The 12,681-nt window shown below is 49.9% G+C and overlaps 1 protein-coding gene across 2 annotated transcripts in view; it reads right to left on the reverse strand.

Annotated features, from left to right (window-relative positions):
- The window catches only part of Il16 (interleukin 16), a 96,690-nt gene that overhangs the window by 8,149 nt on the left and 75,860 nt on the right, over positions 1-12,681 (reverse strand). For both annotated transcript variants that reach the window (XM_010621188.3, XM_033761121.1), the window contains exons 10-14: positions 12,495-12,627; positions 9,447-9,534; positions 6,797-7,242; positions 3,279-3,426; positions 29-1,112 (exon numbers count right to left, since the gene is read on the reverse strand). In XM_010621188.3, coding sequence (XP_010619490.1) covers positions 29-1,112; positions 3,279-3,426; positions 6,797-7,242; positions 9,447-9,534; positions 12,495-12,627 — 1,899 coding nt within the window. The remainder of the gene's footprint in view (positions 1-28; positions 1,113-3,278; positions 3,427-6,796; positions 7,243-9,446; positions 9,535-12,494; positions 12,628-12,681) is intronic.

Below are 12,681 nucleotides of genomic sequence, written 5' to 3' on the forward strand. Positions count from 1 at the left end.
GGCACGGCAGAGCCTTAGTGGAACTCACTTGAGCGAGAATCCGGTGTCCAAGGTTGTAGACTCGGAGCTCCCTGTGGCAGAGTTTTCACTGGGTAGTAGCTTTGGAGTGGCTCCTTCCTTGGGGTTGCAAGCTGGCTGGCTGCAGGAGAACGAAGAGGGGAGGCACAGCAGGGACTTCATGACAGCTGAGGACACCTGGCTGCTGATGGAATAGAGCTTGCTGGTCTTCTCGTCCAGCAGCCTCGCCTCGCAGGACTGGGTCCGGGTCAGAGGGAAGCTCCGTGCTCGCTGACTGGGCATCTTGAGGATGTGGCCTGGAGTGTCCTCCCTCTGTGTGCCCAGCAGCCCCATGAGAGGGTCAGGGGCAGTGGAGACAGTTTTCAGAGCAGGCTGCTGCCCTGTGGGAGGGGATGTGATCACACCTATGGTGTGGGCCTCTGAGGCCACAAGAAAACCTGGGGACACCTGCTCCTGCCCTGGCTGCCTGTGCTCGGCAGAAATTGGAGCCCCTCGAACCAACAGGCTGGAAGCCCGGCCTCCCTCTTGCTTCCCGGGAGGCTTGGGGGCCTCCCCAGAAGAGGACTGGAGGCTCAGTCTCTGGACTGCTCTATTTGGCAGCTGAGAGGAGCCAAAGGTTTCAAAGGAGCTGATTCTCTGTTTGATGGAGGAGGTGGTCCGTGGGAGTGCCCCGGGGGACTCTCTGGAAGCAGGGGTTGGCTGGGTGGACAAGGCTGAGTCAGGAAGCCGTCTCAGGTCTGCAGCTCGAGTCCTCAGACCTTTCAAACTCTGACGAAACCAAGCCGGCTTGGGGGCAACAGGTGGCCCCTTCTTCACAGTGCTGTTGTCAGCTGACTTGTAAACCCTGGGTGCACCATTGGCAGTGTCCAGCCTGGGAGGGCTCCCATCCGGAAGACTCTGTGTGCTGTCTTCACCCAGGCTGACACTGGGCTGCAGTGGCATGTGGCCATGGCTGTCACTCATGATGGGGCTGAATAAGTTTTTGATGCAGTCAGAAATCCTAACCCAGGGGTCTTCAGTGGTGGTGTCAAAACTACAGTTCATTCGAGCCTGCCTCTTCAGCAGCCGGGGTTTTATGGGGGATCCTGGTGTCACTGGGGAGTAGAAACAAAGCCTGGGCTCATGCATTACATCTCACGGCCATTTCCCCCCCTAAATTCTAGTTTTGAAGTTGAATGGCAAGGAGAACCCTGGAAGAGGAGATGAGCAGAAGAGGCCACGCCGAGATGAGGGCAGTCTGGTGGTGTCATCTGACCGAAGGGCCACCTCACAGTATGGGAGACCCAGAGGGATGCTAAATTTCAGCAGCTGGTGCTCCAGCATGGAAGATGTTTCCAGGAGATTTCTGCTCCAATCTCAGGCATTTTACACTAGAGGGCCCCAGCCTTCAAGAAGGGTAGGCATTCTGACGGCAGAGGCAGAAGACCCCATGTCCCCTGGCTGCCCACTCATGCCTGCAGCAGCCTATAGCTCATTTAACATGTAAAAGCCAAACACCTCTCTTATCTTTTAAACCTTTAAGCCAAAGGTCACAGATGCCACCATGTTCGATTTGGACTGCCATGTCCTTGTGAGACAAGGTGACAGTGCCTGCCTGGACAGGACGCTTCAGCCAACCCAGCTCTCTGCTCTCTCTCACCCAGTCAGTGGCCACCATGTTGACCCCCCTGCCTGTCTCTGCAGTCCTGTGAGTTTACTAGTCTGCCTACATTCAGGTCACGGATCAGCTCGCTCTGGGGTTTGCCCATTCAAAGAGCTTAGAAGGTAAGGTAGAGAAAAGCTAGGTAAGGTAGAGAAAGCTGGATGACCCTGATTTTCACCCTTGGCTATGCATTAGAATCTGAAGGTCCACCCATAGGTTCTGGTGAGATAAGACTGAAATTTGGGAGGCATCCTGAGCTTTGAGGGTGCCATGAGTCCCTATAGGACTGGACCTCAGGCTTGCCCTTCACCCTAGGACAGCACAGCATTGTCTTTTTCAGAAGCCAGCATTGACCTGGCATCAGTCTGCATAGACAGAGAAGACTCTCCCCTTGATTCTTTTCTAGAGATGCCTGAGGTCTACCCTGGAGCCCTGGAAGCCAAGAAACCAAGCAGGTGTGTGCCCCTGCCACATTCCAAGGACTAGCTTTTGTCTGATTAAGAACTTATCATTCTGACTGTGTGGGGGGGGTGCTTGATTCCAGAATGCAACCTAAGTTAAAAACATTGGTCACTCCTGCCATATCTCAAGGCCAAGGAAGCAAAACGGTGCTGAACCTTCTTGATAGAGGGTGAAGCTCTGCATGCCCCAAAGTCCTGGGTGGGCACTGCAGACTCTAGGACTTCAGCCAGTGAGTCCAGCCCCCTCTACCTGCTTCTGCACCAATAAACTGCACAGCTGCAAAGGGTCACAGTGCTGAGAATCTGAGTCAAAGCTCCCACCGGCAAACTCTTTGCAAGCTGGGTGGGGACCAAGGCATTCCCTGGCTGTTCCTCAATTGGGATGACTAAGGGAAGCAAGTGGAAGGTACTTATTTGGTGAGATGCATTGAATCTGTCTTTTTGTGATGTCCCTTAGCTCTCCAGGGGCCCTTGTGTGATTTCCTATAGTTTTTCTCAAGTAGGCATGTGGCTTTTAGCCTACATATTTATTTCTTTGCCATACAGGGAGCTCCTCATTGCAGAAATTGATCTGTCTCATTCTCCTCCCAGTACCATACACAGAGCCTCCCAAATCAGCATCACATGTATGTAGCTGAATTAAATCACACATTGGAATTCTATGTGATCTACACCTTGCCAATAAGTGAGGGAACACTTTAAAGGAAAGCTGCCAAAATCGTGGAGAATGAGGCATAGATCCAGGATTTCCTGCCTCAAAATCCTATAATCCTGTGCTTGAAGTACTCAGGTCACATCTCAGCTCTGCCAGGTGTACCATGCAGACACACCCTTGATGCCCTCTTCCATGAGGTGACCACCAACAAACAGCACTCACGCTTTCCCTACTCTGTGTTCTGACTTGGACGAACTGTATGTAGCTGGCACCCGCCAGGGGCTGCACAGGGCCCCTGTGTCTTTGACCTCTTCCTATGGCCCGAGTCTCCTGTTAACCACTGGACTGGCCTGCATTCCCACCCCAGCCTCACAGTCCAACCAGGAGGCTTCCTCTACATGACCCCTGGCACACCCACCAGCCGCCACAATGCAAACTCACTGTCTCACCCGAGCTTTCTCCATGAGGCCCTGCCTTCAGAGAGACCTCCGCGCATACTCACCTGGACTGACTCTCCTCCCTGGCTCACCCTCTGAGGAGAACAGGGCCTGTGGGCTGACTGCAGGTCCTGGGCAGCTGGCGACAGTACTGGGGGCTCTCCCCGTGGTGTCTTCCGGTGGCAGTGGCAGTGGCAGTAGCTCGCTGCCTTCCTGTGGTGTAAACAGGAAGCAAGACTGTGTCAAAACGGTAGCCTCCAGCTGTGAGAAGGCGAGGTGTACTTTGATGAGGGCTGGAGAGCAGTTATGAAGCCACCTTCCAAGGAACAGTCATCACAGCCATGTGGAGAGGGTCCTTCCCTCACCAGCATGGTCAACGCTCCTAGGTACCCAGCACATCCTTTGACTTCCAACAGCCTGGCATCCACCCCGGGTCTTTGTGATAAGGACAAGAGGCTTGGGCTGTGGAGGCAATGGTGCTTCTTTATTCATAAGCACATAGCAGCCACTCACCCTCTCCCAGGAACACACAGAGCCTCAAGGACTCCTTGTGGCAGAGGAAGTGTTCTTGAGTGTCCTCAAGTTAAGGTTGGAACACTCAGGGACACACCTGTGGATTGCTTTCTCCATTGTCTCTCAGGATTAGACCCTTAGTGAGCAGGCTACAAAGTGTAACATCACTGGGCTCCCCTCTGTAGCACCTGGGATGCCATCTCTTCACTGCAGAACTATATTCCTCACAGAGTGGGATGCAACCTCAGGGTTCTTCCTTAAACAGCCTAGGAGGCGCTGGACCAGGTACCAGGTAAGCAGGCAGAACTCTGGCTGGTCACCCAGCATGAGCGAAAACACCAGCTCTGTCCTGGAGTTTCACCTGGCTTCACCAGAAAAGTGCCTCTCTCTTGTTCTTAAAGAATGAGAATTTCCCAGACACAAAATCAGAGGGAAAACGTTCCTCAGAATGGGCCAGCTAAGCACAAGACCATCAAGAAATGACAAGAAGACATCATGAGATGGGTGCCTGGAGGTCTGGTTGACTGCAGAGGGAACTGTGCTGGGCTGAGCTGTGGGGCTCTACATTCTGAGGGCTCCAGGTGCATGGCTGGGCTTCATCCTTCCCTCCAACAGGTGGGAAAAAAGGAGAATGACACACATCCTTTGGGACTAAAAAGAGATGGCAAGTGTCCAAGGTCTGAAATGTAATATCCATACTGACAACAAATGTTCTTTGAGAAGGAAAGTTCAAAACAAGTCAGAAATCCATTCCTAAGTCACTGCAATATCTCAAGTTCTCTACCATAGGACTGAGCTTTAAGAGAATATTTGGGAATTGCCGGGGGTTGAACAAGCCAGAGGACTCTTTGGGCTTCTTGAACTCATCCTCTGAAAAAAGAAGGATTGGCTTTGGCGTTAGATGCTTAAATGCTGAACCTGGTGGTTTGCAAGACTCTCATCACACCGGAAATTTACTTTCACCCAGCAGGAGACTCTGTAAGGCAACATCTGTCCATATCCACAGATTGTTGTGCCTTGAATAGGCAGGTGCATCTGATGCCAGCCATGCTCATCAGAGCCACTATCAGTCTTGGAATACACACAAGTACACTTTGACCTCTAATTAGCACATCTGATGTGGTAGCCTCTGTAGGAGAGGTTTTTTTTTTAATTAACCCATTATATGTTTGATTTTACACAAATTTTTTTCTGGCAAGTGTTTCCTAGCACAGTGCAAGGAGTGGGGAAAGAAGCAAAAGGGCTGGAGGTGTGGGTTTAGCACAGAAGGGCGGTGTCACATTGTTGCTTTTAAAATACAAGTTCACTCTGTAGAGATGGTTTCTCCCATACCCATTTACCCCACATTTTTCAAATTAACTTTTGAGACTGTTATCGGCTTGTCTCACTCAATTCTTTGTTCGAGGAAAGAAGAACCTGGAATACTTTTGATTAATGAGCCATTTCTAAAGACACTACCCAGTAGTAGAGGTGAGGATCCCTTAAATTACAGGGGATGGAAAGATTCAGGGGACCTCCATCACCACTCAGGAAGGATCTCAGGAAGCTGGAGAGAAGACTTCAGCAGAGCAAGGGAGGGAGAAATCAGAAGGAAGAGGAAGAAGGGAGAAAAGGAGGCTGCACCATGGGCCACAGAGAACAACATCCACTGAGAAGTGCCTAGAAGCAGCCAAGGAGGTTTTAGGAATGACATCCAGCAGATCACTTCCTGTTTCCTGTGTGCTATAAACCTTTCCTCAAGCCCCCAGGGCCCTGTACAAGTATGCTGTGCTGGTTGGGCTTTGCCAGATAGCCTATAGGAGTTAGGTCTGCTGGTCACATGGCACAAGCAGAGGGGAAAGGGAAGGGCCTCTGTGCTACCAGGGCCCTGGGGACAGTGTCACAGGTGGAGGACAGGAAGGAGGGGCAGGTGGAAGGTGAGGGCAGCTGCTTGGGAGCAGGCTCCCAGAAAGTGATGGCTCTGTCAGCCTTCTCTGCAGAATTCATTTCCTCCTCCCACCAGCTTATCTGGGAACAGTCCCTCCCCTCTTTTGGCCCCACCTGGCTGGGTGGCACACATCCACATCCGGGGACAGCTCCTCTCCTCCCTTCAGAGTCTACAAGGGGAAGGAAAATGCCTGACTGCCCAGCCTGCTCATTTCAGATCTGTCCTTTGATTCAAGTCTTGGCCCCAAAGGGGAATGAGGTGCTTGGTGACAGCGGGAGGACGGACAAAGCCACCTGACACCTGCCCAGGGCTCTCCAGCTACATTCTGCCCATACCCTGGCTTCTTCCTCCCCCTGCCTTGTTGCCCTCCATGCACTGTGCTCTCCCCCAAGCTGCCCTGTTCCCACCATGTGGGGTTCTGTACCCCTTGACTTCTGTACCTCAGATTTCTGTGAGGCAGACCTGAGACAGGGTACCCAGCAGGACTCAGAATGGAGCCTATGCATGAGACGTTCACATCACAGCAGCTTCTTCTCAGCCTGTCTGCCTCTGTGTGAGGAGTGGAGGGGGCTTGACACAGGGATTGGTGCAGTGGTGCACAATGCACCCCAAACCATTGGATGCCTCACATAGTGGCTAGAAGGAGACCTAGGTTAGGGACCCTAGTTCCCCCAAACCTCCACCTGGGGAAGCAAAGCTAACTAAGGAGAAGCAGAGGCCAGTTCTTCACAATCACATGGGTCTCCTTAAGAAAGAGGGTACCTAGATCCTGTTCCTTTAGCTGATTATTTAGGTACCTATTCTTCTGTACCTGACAGTGGTGTGCAGAGACTGCCTATTCCCCACCGCAAGGGGCCCTATGAGACCGCTGCTGCTTTTCCATTCCCCAAGTAAGATAGTGACCCAGCAAAGGGCACCTCAGAGTCTTACCCAGGAGGACAGGAAGCCAGAAGCCAGTGTACAAGACCAGGACTTCCATTCTGACTCTGCCCAGCTGCAACCCTCTATATGCCTGGTGAATCTCCGCTCCTGCCCTGAGCACAGCCTCTCTGCCATGAGGGAAACCTTGGCCCTGTCCCTGCACCACCGTCACTAATGCTCAGGAACAACTGTGTGCTGTGCAGGAGGACAAGGCCCTCTTACCTGGCCACAGGTGGGTGAACTGTGCCCAGAAGGGCCTGAGGAGTTGTCCTTGTCTTCCAGACTCTTTTGGGGCTCACTGTCGCTTTTGAAGTATTTTCTGGGTGGAGGCTTGGGCTTGGAGGATGTGGGCTTTCTCACCAGGATCTCAAAGGACTTCTTCAGCTTCAGTGGCGAGTGGCCATTGAGACCACTGGGCAGGGCTGGGCTCTCCTGGCGCAGCCCCGGGGCCGGGTCTGGGCTGTGTGTGCTGCCTTCAGAGCAGGAGTGCTGCTGCTCAGCGCTGCCACTGCAGGGACTGCCCCCTGGCGACCCTGACATGTAGCTGCTGTCACTGCTGGAGCGGACCATGGCCCTCTGCGCCCTGCGGAACGTGGGGGCCGAGGTCTTCTCCCGCTCCTTCTCCATGGTGGGCCGACCATGCCAGCTGCTCTCCAACCTCTTGACACCTGCAAGGAAACAAGGGACCATGACTGTTGAGCTATGGGGCAGTGCTTGGCAGACTCAGCCTTCTGTGCCCAGTCCAGGATTGAGTGAACCATCCCAACCCAAAGCCTGCAAGTGATGGGTACACAGATGTGCTCTTCAGATTCCCCAACAAGGAGGGGCTTGGTGCCCCAATGTTTGGGAGACTGATGGCAGATGGCTTCCAGTGGTTGCTGCCTCCAGGGATGCCTCAACTGCAAAGCACTGCCTGCAAGAGGGTGGCCTTGTCCTGGTGACTGATGGAATGAGCTGTAAAGATCCAGCCATTTCTGACAACACAGGCCAACCTCAACAGTCCACATTAGCTGCAGAGCTCAGGGGTTGGCTGAGTTCAGCTTCACCTTCCATCTGCCCAGCCTTGCTTCTGCCCCTCCTTCCCACAGTACTTTAGGAAAGCTTCTAAAGGATATCCTGACACTAAACTCCAGCACAGAGTTAGCTTCCTGACTGGGAAAGAGCCCACAACACCACTTCTGCACTGGCAAAGAGAGGATCCTAACTCCAGGCTTGGTGGGCTTGCTCAAGGTTCACTGTAACAGAAACTGAACAGGTGGGACAACACAGGTGGGAAGAGGATAGGCGAGAAGGCACTTTGAACCTTGCCGCCAGAGGTTACCATTTCTTTCCATCTCAAGATGAAGCAAAGCCCCAGTCCCTCTTTCCCTCCCCTCCCCACTCCAGCTCTTCTTCCTGATTCCCTGCCCCATGATAGTTTGCTGCAGACATCCACACACACCTCCTCTCCAAGGTACCTGCCCAAGGGCCCATTCCTGGAGTCACAGATCAAGGGAGTGAGAGCCACTAAGGCCTGGACCCCTGCCCAAATCCCCGCTCACTATGGGGAGCACCTAGGCCACAGGAGAGAACCAAGGTTAGCCTAGCCCTTAATTCAAATTCACTTTGAAGAAAAAGTTTTCTTTTGCCTTTTCCTGCTCATAAAATAATACATCCTTATCTGAGAAAACAGCCACAGCAAGGAAGGCATGAAAGTCTACGTCCTCCTGGGTCTGATTATCCAGCGATAATCACTATTAACATTTTCTCTGTCGACTTTCCTGAACATATATACACCTTAGATGGGCTGAAACAGTAGGACACACTTAAAATAAAATCAGAAATCCACTTTTCTCTGAATTCTTCCCATCTCATTGAACATTCTTGTAAATATGAGCACAAATGGCTGCTCATTGTTCTATTGTACGGCTGTCTCATGATTACTTGGATTATGCCCAGCTGCTGGGCATAGCAGCCAGCTGGCCAGGTCCCTATCCTAGATCTTCTGCACACTATTGGTCTGACTTTGGGTAAAGGAGCCTCTCCAGGCCTTACTTTTCCCTATAAAATGGATTTGAAAATTAGATGTGGGCATTTAATGAAATAATGCATGGATTAGCAGTCTGGCATTATAAAAATTCAATATACGTCAGTTATTATCATTTCTCAAGCTTTTTATAGCTGGATTCACAACCTCAAATGTGTACGGGGGCCATGTGTGTGAAAGAAAACTGGTAGAAGATAAAGGGAGTAGTAGGGACCTGGTAGGGACCATTGGGAACCAGAGAATGGCTGTCACATTTATAACAATTCCTAATCTTGTACCTTTCAACCAAAGCAAAAATGTGAACCAAATTCAGCTGGTGGGTTCCTAGCCTTCAACTCTTCTCTGTATATCATACCTGTCTATGATGACTGCTCTCACATATTCCTATGGTGGAGAAGGACTTAATGGCTAAATTTTGATCTTTCTAAGAAGGCAAAGATATTTAAGGTCAAACTTCACTATTTCCTCTATGTATAAGTCAGCTTTCCTGTCTCTGAGACAAACTACCTGACATCTGCAACTCAATAAGGAAAGGCCAATAATTGGCTCATGTTTTCAGTCCACAGTCAGCTGGCTCAAAGCAGAAACATCGTGGCAGAAGGGTGTGGTGGAGCAAAGCTGCTCAGTTCATGGTACCCAGAAAGCAGAGCATAAAGGAAGAGTGACAGCAAGAGACAAGCCCTCCAGTGGCCACGTCCTCCAGTAGGGCCCTACTTCTGAAGAGCATGTTCAGCTATGACCATCAAGGGATTAATCCACTCACGAGTATGGAACCCTGTGATCTAATCGCCTCTCCAGGAGTCTTATCCAGTCAAGCTGACAATTAAGATTACTAGCACACTTTACCTTCCAAACTCCACTGGTGCCTCTCCTTTCCGAACCTGATGTTCTCCACAGCTTGAGTCACAGCTTCCTTGAGTTGCTGTTCAGAGACCTAGAAAATATTGATCATCCCCTCAAACAACAGTAGAAATCTCGCATCAGGCTCTGGGTGCTCTACTATCCATGCCTGCATGTTCTGGGCTCTTCCCTTTCACCCTACACTGCACATAACTGACAGATACACTGGGCATTGATGGTGCAGGTATCTTCCAGATAATTTTCAAAGTCTGTCAATGAAGGAGTTCCCAAAGTGGCTCCTCTCATGCCCTGGCCTCCTGCTCAGTGTGCTGTGTCACAGTTTGCCTCTGCAAGCCATGCCCTTCTTGGCAATGCTGTCCTGGCACTGTCATCATCCACAATGTCATGACTATCACATGACCATCATGTCTGTGTTGCGCCCCACAGGTTATTAGTTATGTTGCAGCAGTAGCTAAGAGCATGAGTCTAGGACTCAGAGGACTTGTGTGCAAGCCACAGCTCTCCCACTAGTGGTTTGCAGGAGGACCTACTAGTTATCCTTTGATGCCTTGATTTTGTCTTCCATAAAATAGTCACAAGAATAAACCCCACTTTACAGTACAGAGATGTTTAACAAAAAAAATTGTTTGAAACAAAAACTATAAGAAACAAAGGGAAAAAATAGATAAATTGATGACATCAAAACTGAAAACCTTTGGGCAACATAGGACACAAATGAGAGAGTAGAAGCAATGCAGAGAATACTTGAGGATTATGCCTGTGTAAAGGGTCAAAATCTAGTTTTTTAAAACTACAACTCAACAAGAAGAAGAAAACCCTCTAAATATGGGCAAAGAGCTTGAACAGACACTTCTCCAAAGATACAGACAGGCAGCAAGCAGAGGAAAGGTACTCAACTTATATTAGGGAAATGCAAATCTAAGCCACAATAAGAAACCACACTTGCCCATTAGGTTGGCTACTGTCAAAAAAACAAACAAACAGAAAACAGAAATACAGCTCAGTTGGGAGAGCATTGGACTGAAAAGACAAAACAAAACAAAAAATTGCAAGTTGCACAAAGATGTGGAGAAATTGCAACCTTTGTCCACCTTTGATGGGAATGAAGTTTGAAGTAAAAAATCATAGAAAGAGGGCTGGGGAACTCAGCGGTTCGGTGGCCTGCCTTGCAAGTGCAAGGATCGGAGTTCAATCCCCGGTACCAAAAAAAAAAAAAAAATCATAGAAAGAGAAGATGGAAGAGTGAGTTCCACAAGGCAGAGGACTGGAAATAAGGAGTTGTTTGGTGGAGACAGAGTCTCAGTTTTGCAAGATGAAACCTGGTGGTGACACTGCAGAACACTGAATGTACTTAGTGCCACTAAAGTCTACACTTTAAAATGTAAATTTTGTGTTAGGTGTATTTTACCACAATACAGGAAATAATAAACCACTTGAAATATTGGGCACAATGCTTGGCAAGTAGCAAAACTTTTTTTTTTCATTACTGGGATTGAAGCCAACCAGGACCTTCACACAAAGCTATATCTCCAGTCCTTTGTAGTTTATTTTGAGGCAATGGCTTTTGCCATAATCCTCAGGCAGCAGGAGGGACCAATGAGCTGTTTTCTCCTACTTCCCAGAGATTTATGCCAGTCACTCTCTTACCTTAGATGAGGAGTTTCCTTTCCCTGCTGTGTTTAACCTCAGTGCACAATGGCTTAGTTTGAATCCACTGTATAAATTGGGCTGTCCCATTATTCCATTGTCTGTGCTATTTTCTTGGAATCCATTAGCTAAGAGCACGGGCTTTGGTGAGTTTTAATCGTAGCTCCTCTACTTTCCAGCCAACCACTTTGCTAGTTCTTTTTCCTCTCTGGGCCTTGATTTCTTTATTTGTGAACTGGAGAGGGAAAAGCTCACCAACTTCAGAGGGCTGCAAGACAACTAAGTGTAGGTATGTGTGCCACACGTCAGGCAAACATACCTGGCGCCACTAGAGAAGGATTAAACACACAGCAGTAGTGATCATCACCAACTCCCCGTGGTGGGGGCTCATCTGTGCCATGGTCCCCAGTCTCAAAACACTAGAATCATCCCAGGCCACTCTGTCTCTGCGAACCAGCCAGCAGACACTGTCAATTCCTTCCCAGGGAGGCCTCTTTTGCTTCTTCTTCTCTGAATCTCCCCACATCTGCTGTTTAGCTCAGGCCCCCACCATCTGCTTCCTTCCTCCTCCAGATCCAGGCTCCGCCCACTCTATTCTGTCCTCTGCAGTGCACTCAAAGGTCAAGAAATAAAATCTGAACATGTTCCATCTGTAGCTGTAGGCCTTCTGCAGCTTCTCAGTACACACAGAATAAAACACAAACTCTAACAATTTGTGTAAGGCCCTTTACGATGTCACCCCGGTGCCTTACCAGATAACACTAGTCCTCAATCAACACTCCCAAGAACCCCCAGGCCAGCTCCACAGGACCCGGCACTCTCCTGCAGGACAGGCCCCTTCCTGACTCTGACATTGACCTTTGTGTTCTTACCACCTGTGAGGATCGCCTTCAAATTCACTGGAGAAAAGTGACGCTTGGTATTGTTTTAAAAACTCTTCTCTGCTGTATTCCCTTACTATGTGCAGCTCTACATTGCATTTATTTATATGTCAGTCTCTGTCGAAGCTGTGAGCTGCTGCAGAGATGCAGTACTATAAACATGTTTGTCTCTGTGCCCTGTGTGCCTCCCCCCAGACATCCCCCGAGAGGGCACCCACTGGTTACGTGAAGGAATGAATGAATCTCTTGCACCTACTAACAGTGACCTTGGGTCTCTACCTTCCTGTCCTGGAGCTTGTAGCTCAGCTGCAAGAGTTCCCTAAGTTGATGCCAATTGCTTCTGGTGTCTAGGAGTTCACTGATAGACCTCTGCTGCGGACATCTGTTACTACAGGAAGTTCGAACAGGTTCTCGGGGATTCGGACCTAAACCCTAGCCAGCAGTGTTCTGTTTCTATCCATTTCTTACTCTAACTTGGGTACGGAAGGAATGAGCAAGATGTTACCTGGGGGTCTGGATGTCGGCTGACGATGATGGGAACAGGACCAGGATTACAGTGACTCAGGATCCCATAGACTTCATTGAGTGTCATGCAGTGCACAGGGGAGTCATTGATTTCCACAATCTCATCTCCACACCTGCAAAAGCACCAACCGGAAGTCATCAGAAAGTTAGTGATCACAACATCTGGC

This window comes from Fukomys damarensis, unplaced genomic scaffold, assembly GCF_012274545.1.
Source record: "Fukomys damarensis isolate Sample0158 unplaced genomic scaffold, DMR_v1.0_HiC HiC_scaffold_7, whole genome shotgun sequence".
NCBI classification, from domain to species: domain Eukaryota; kingdom Metazoa; phylum Chordata; class Mammalia; order Rodentia; family Bathyergidae; genus Fukomys; species Fukomys damarensis.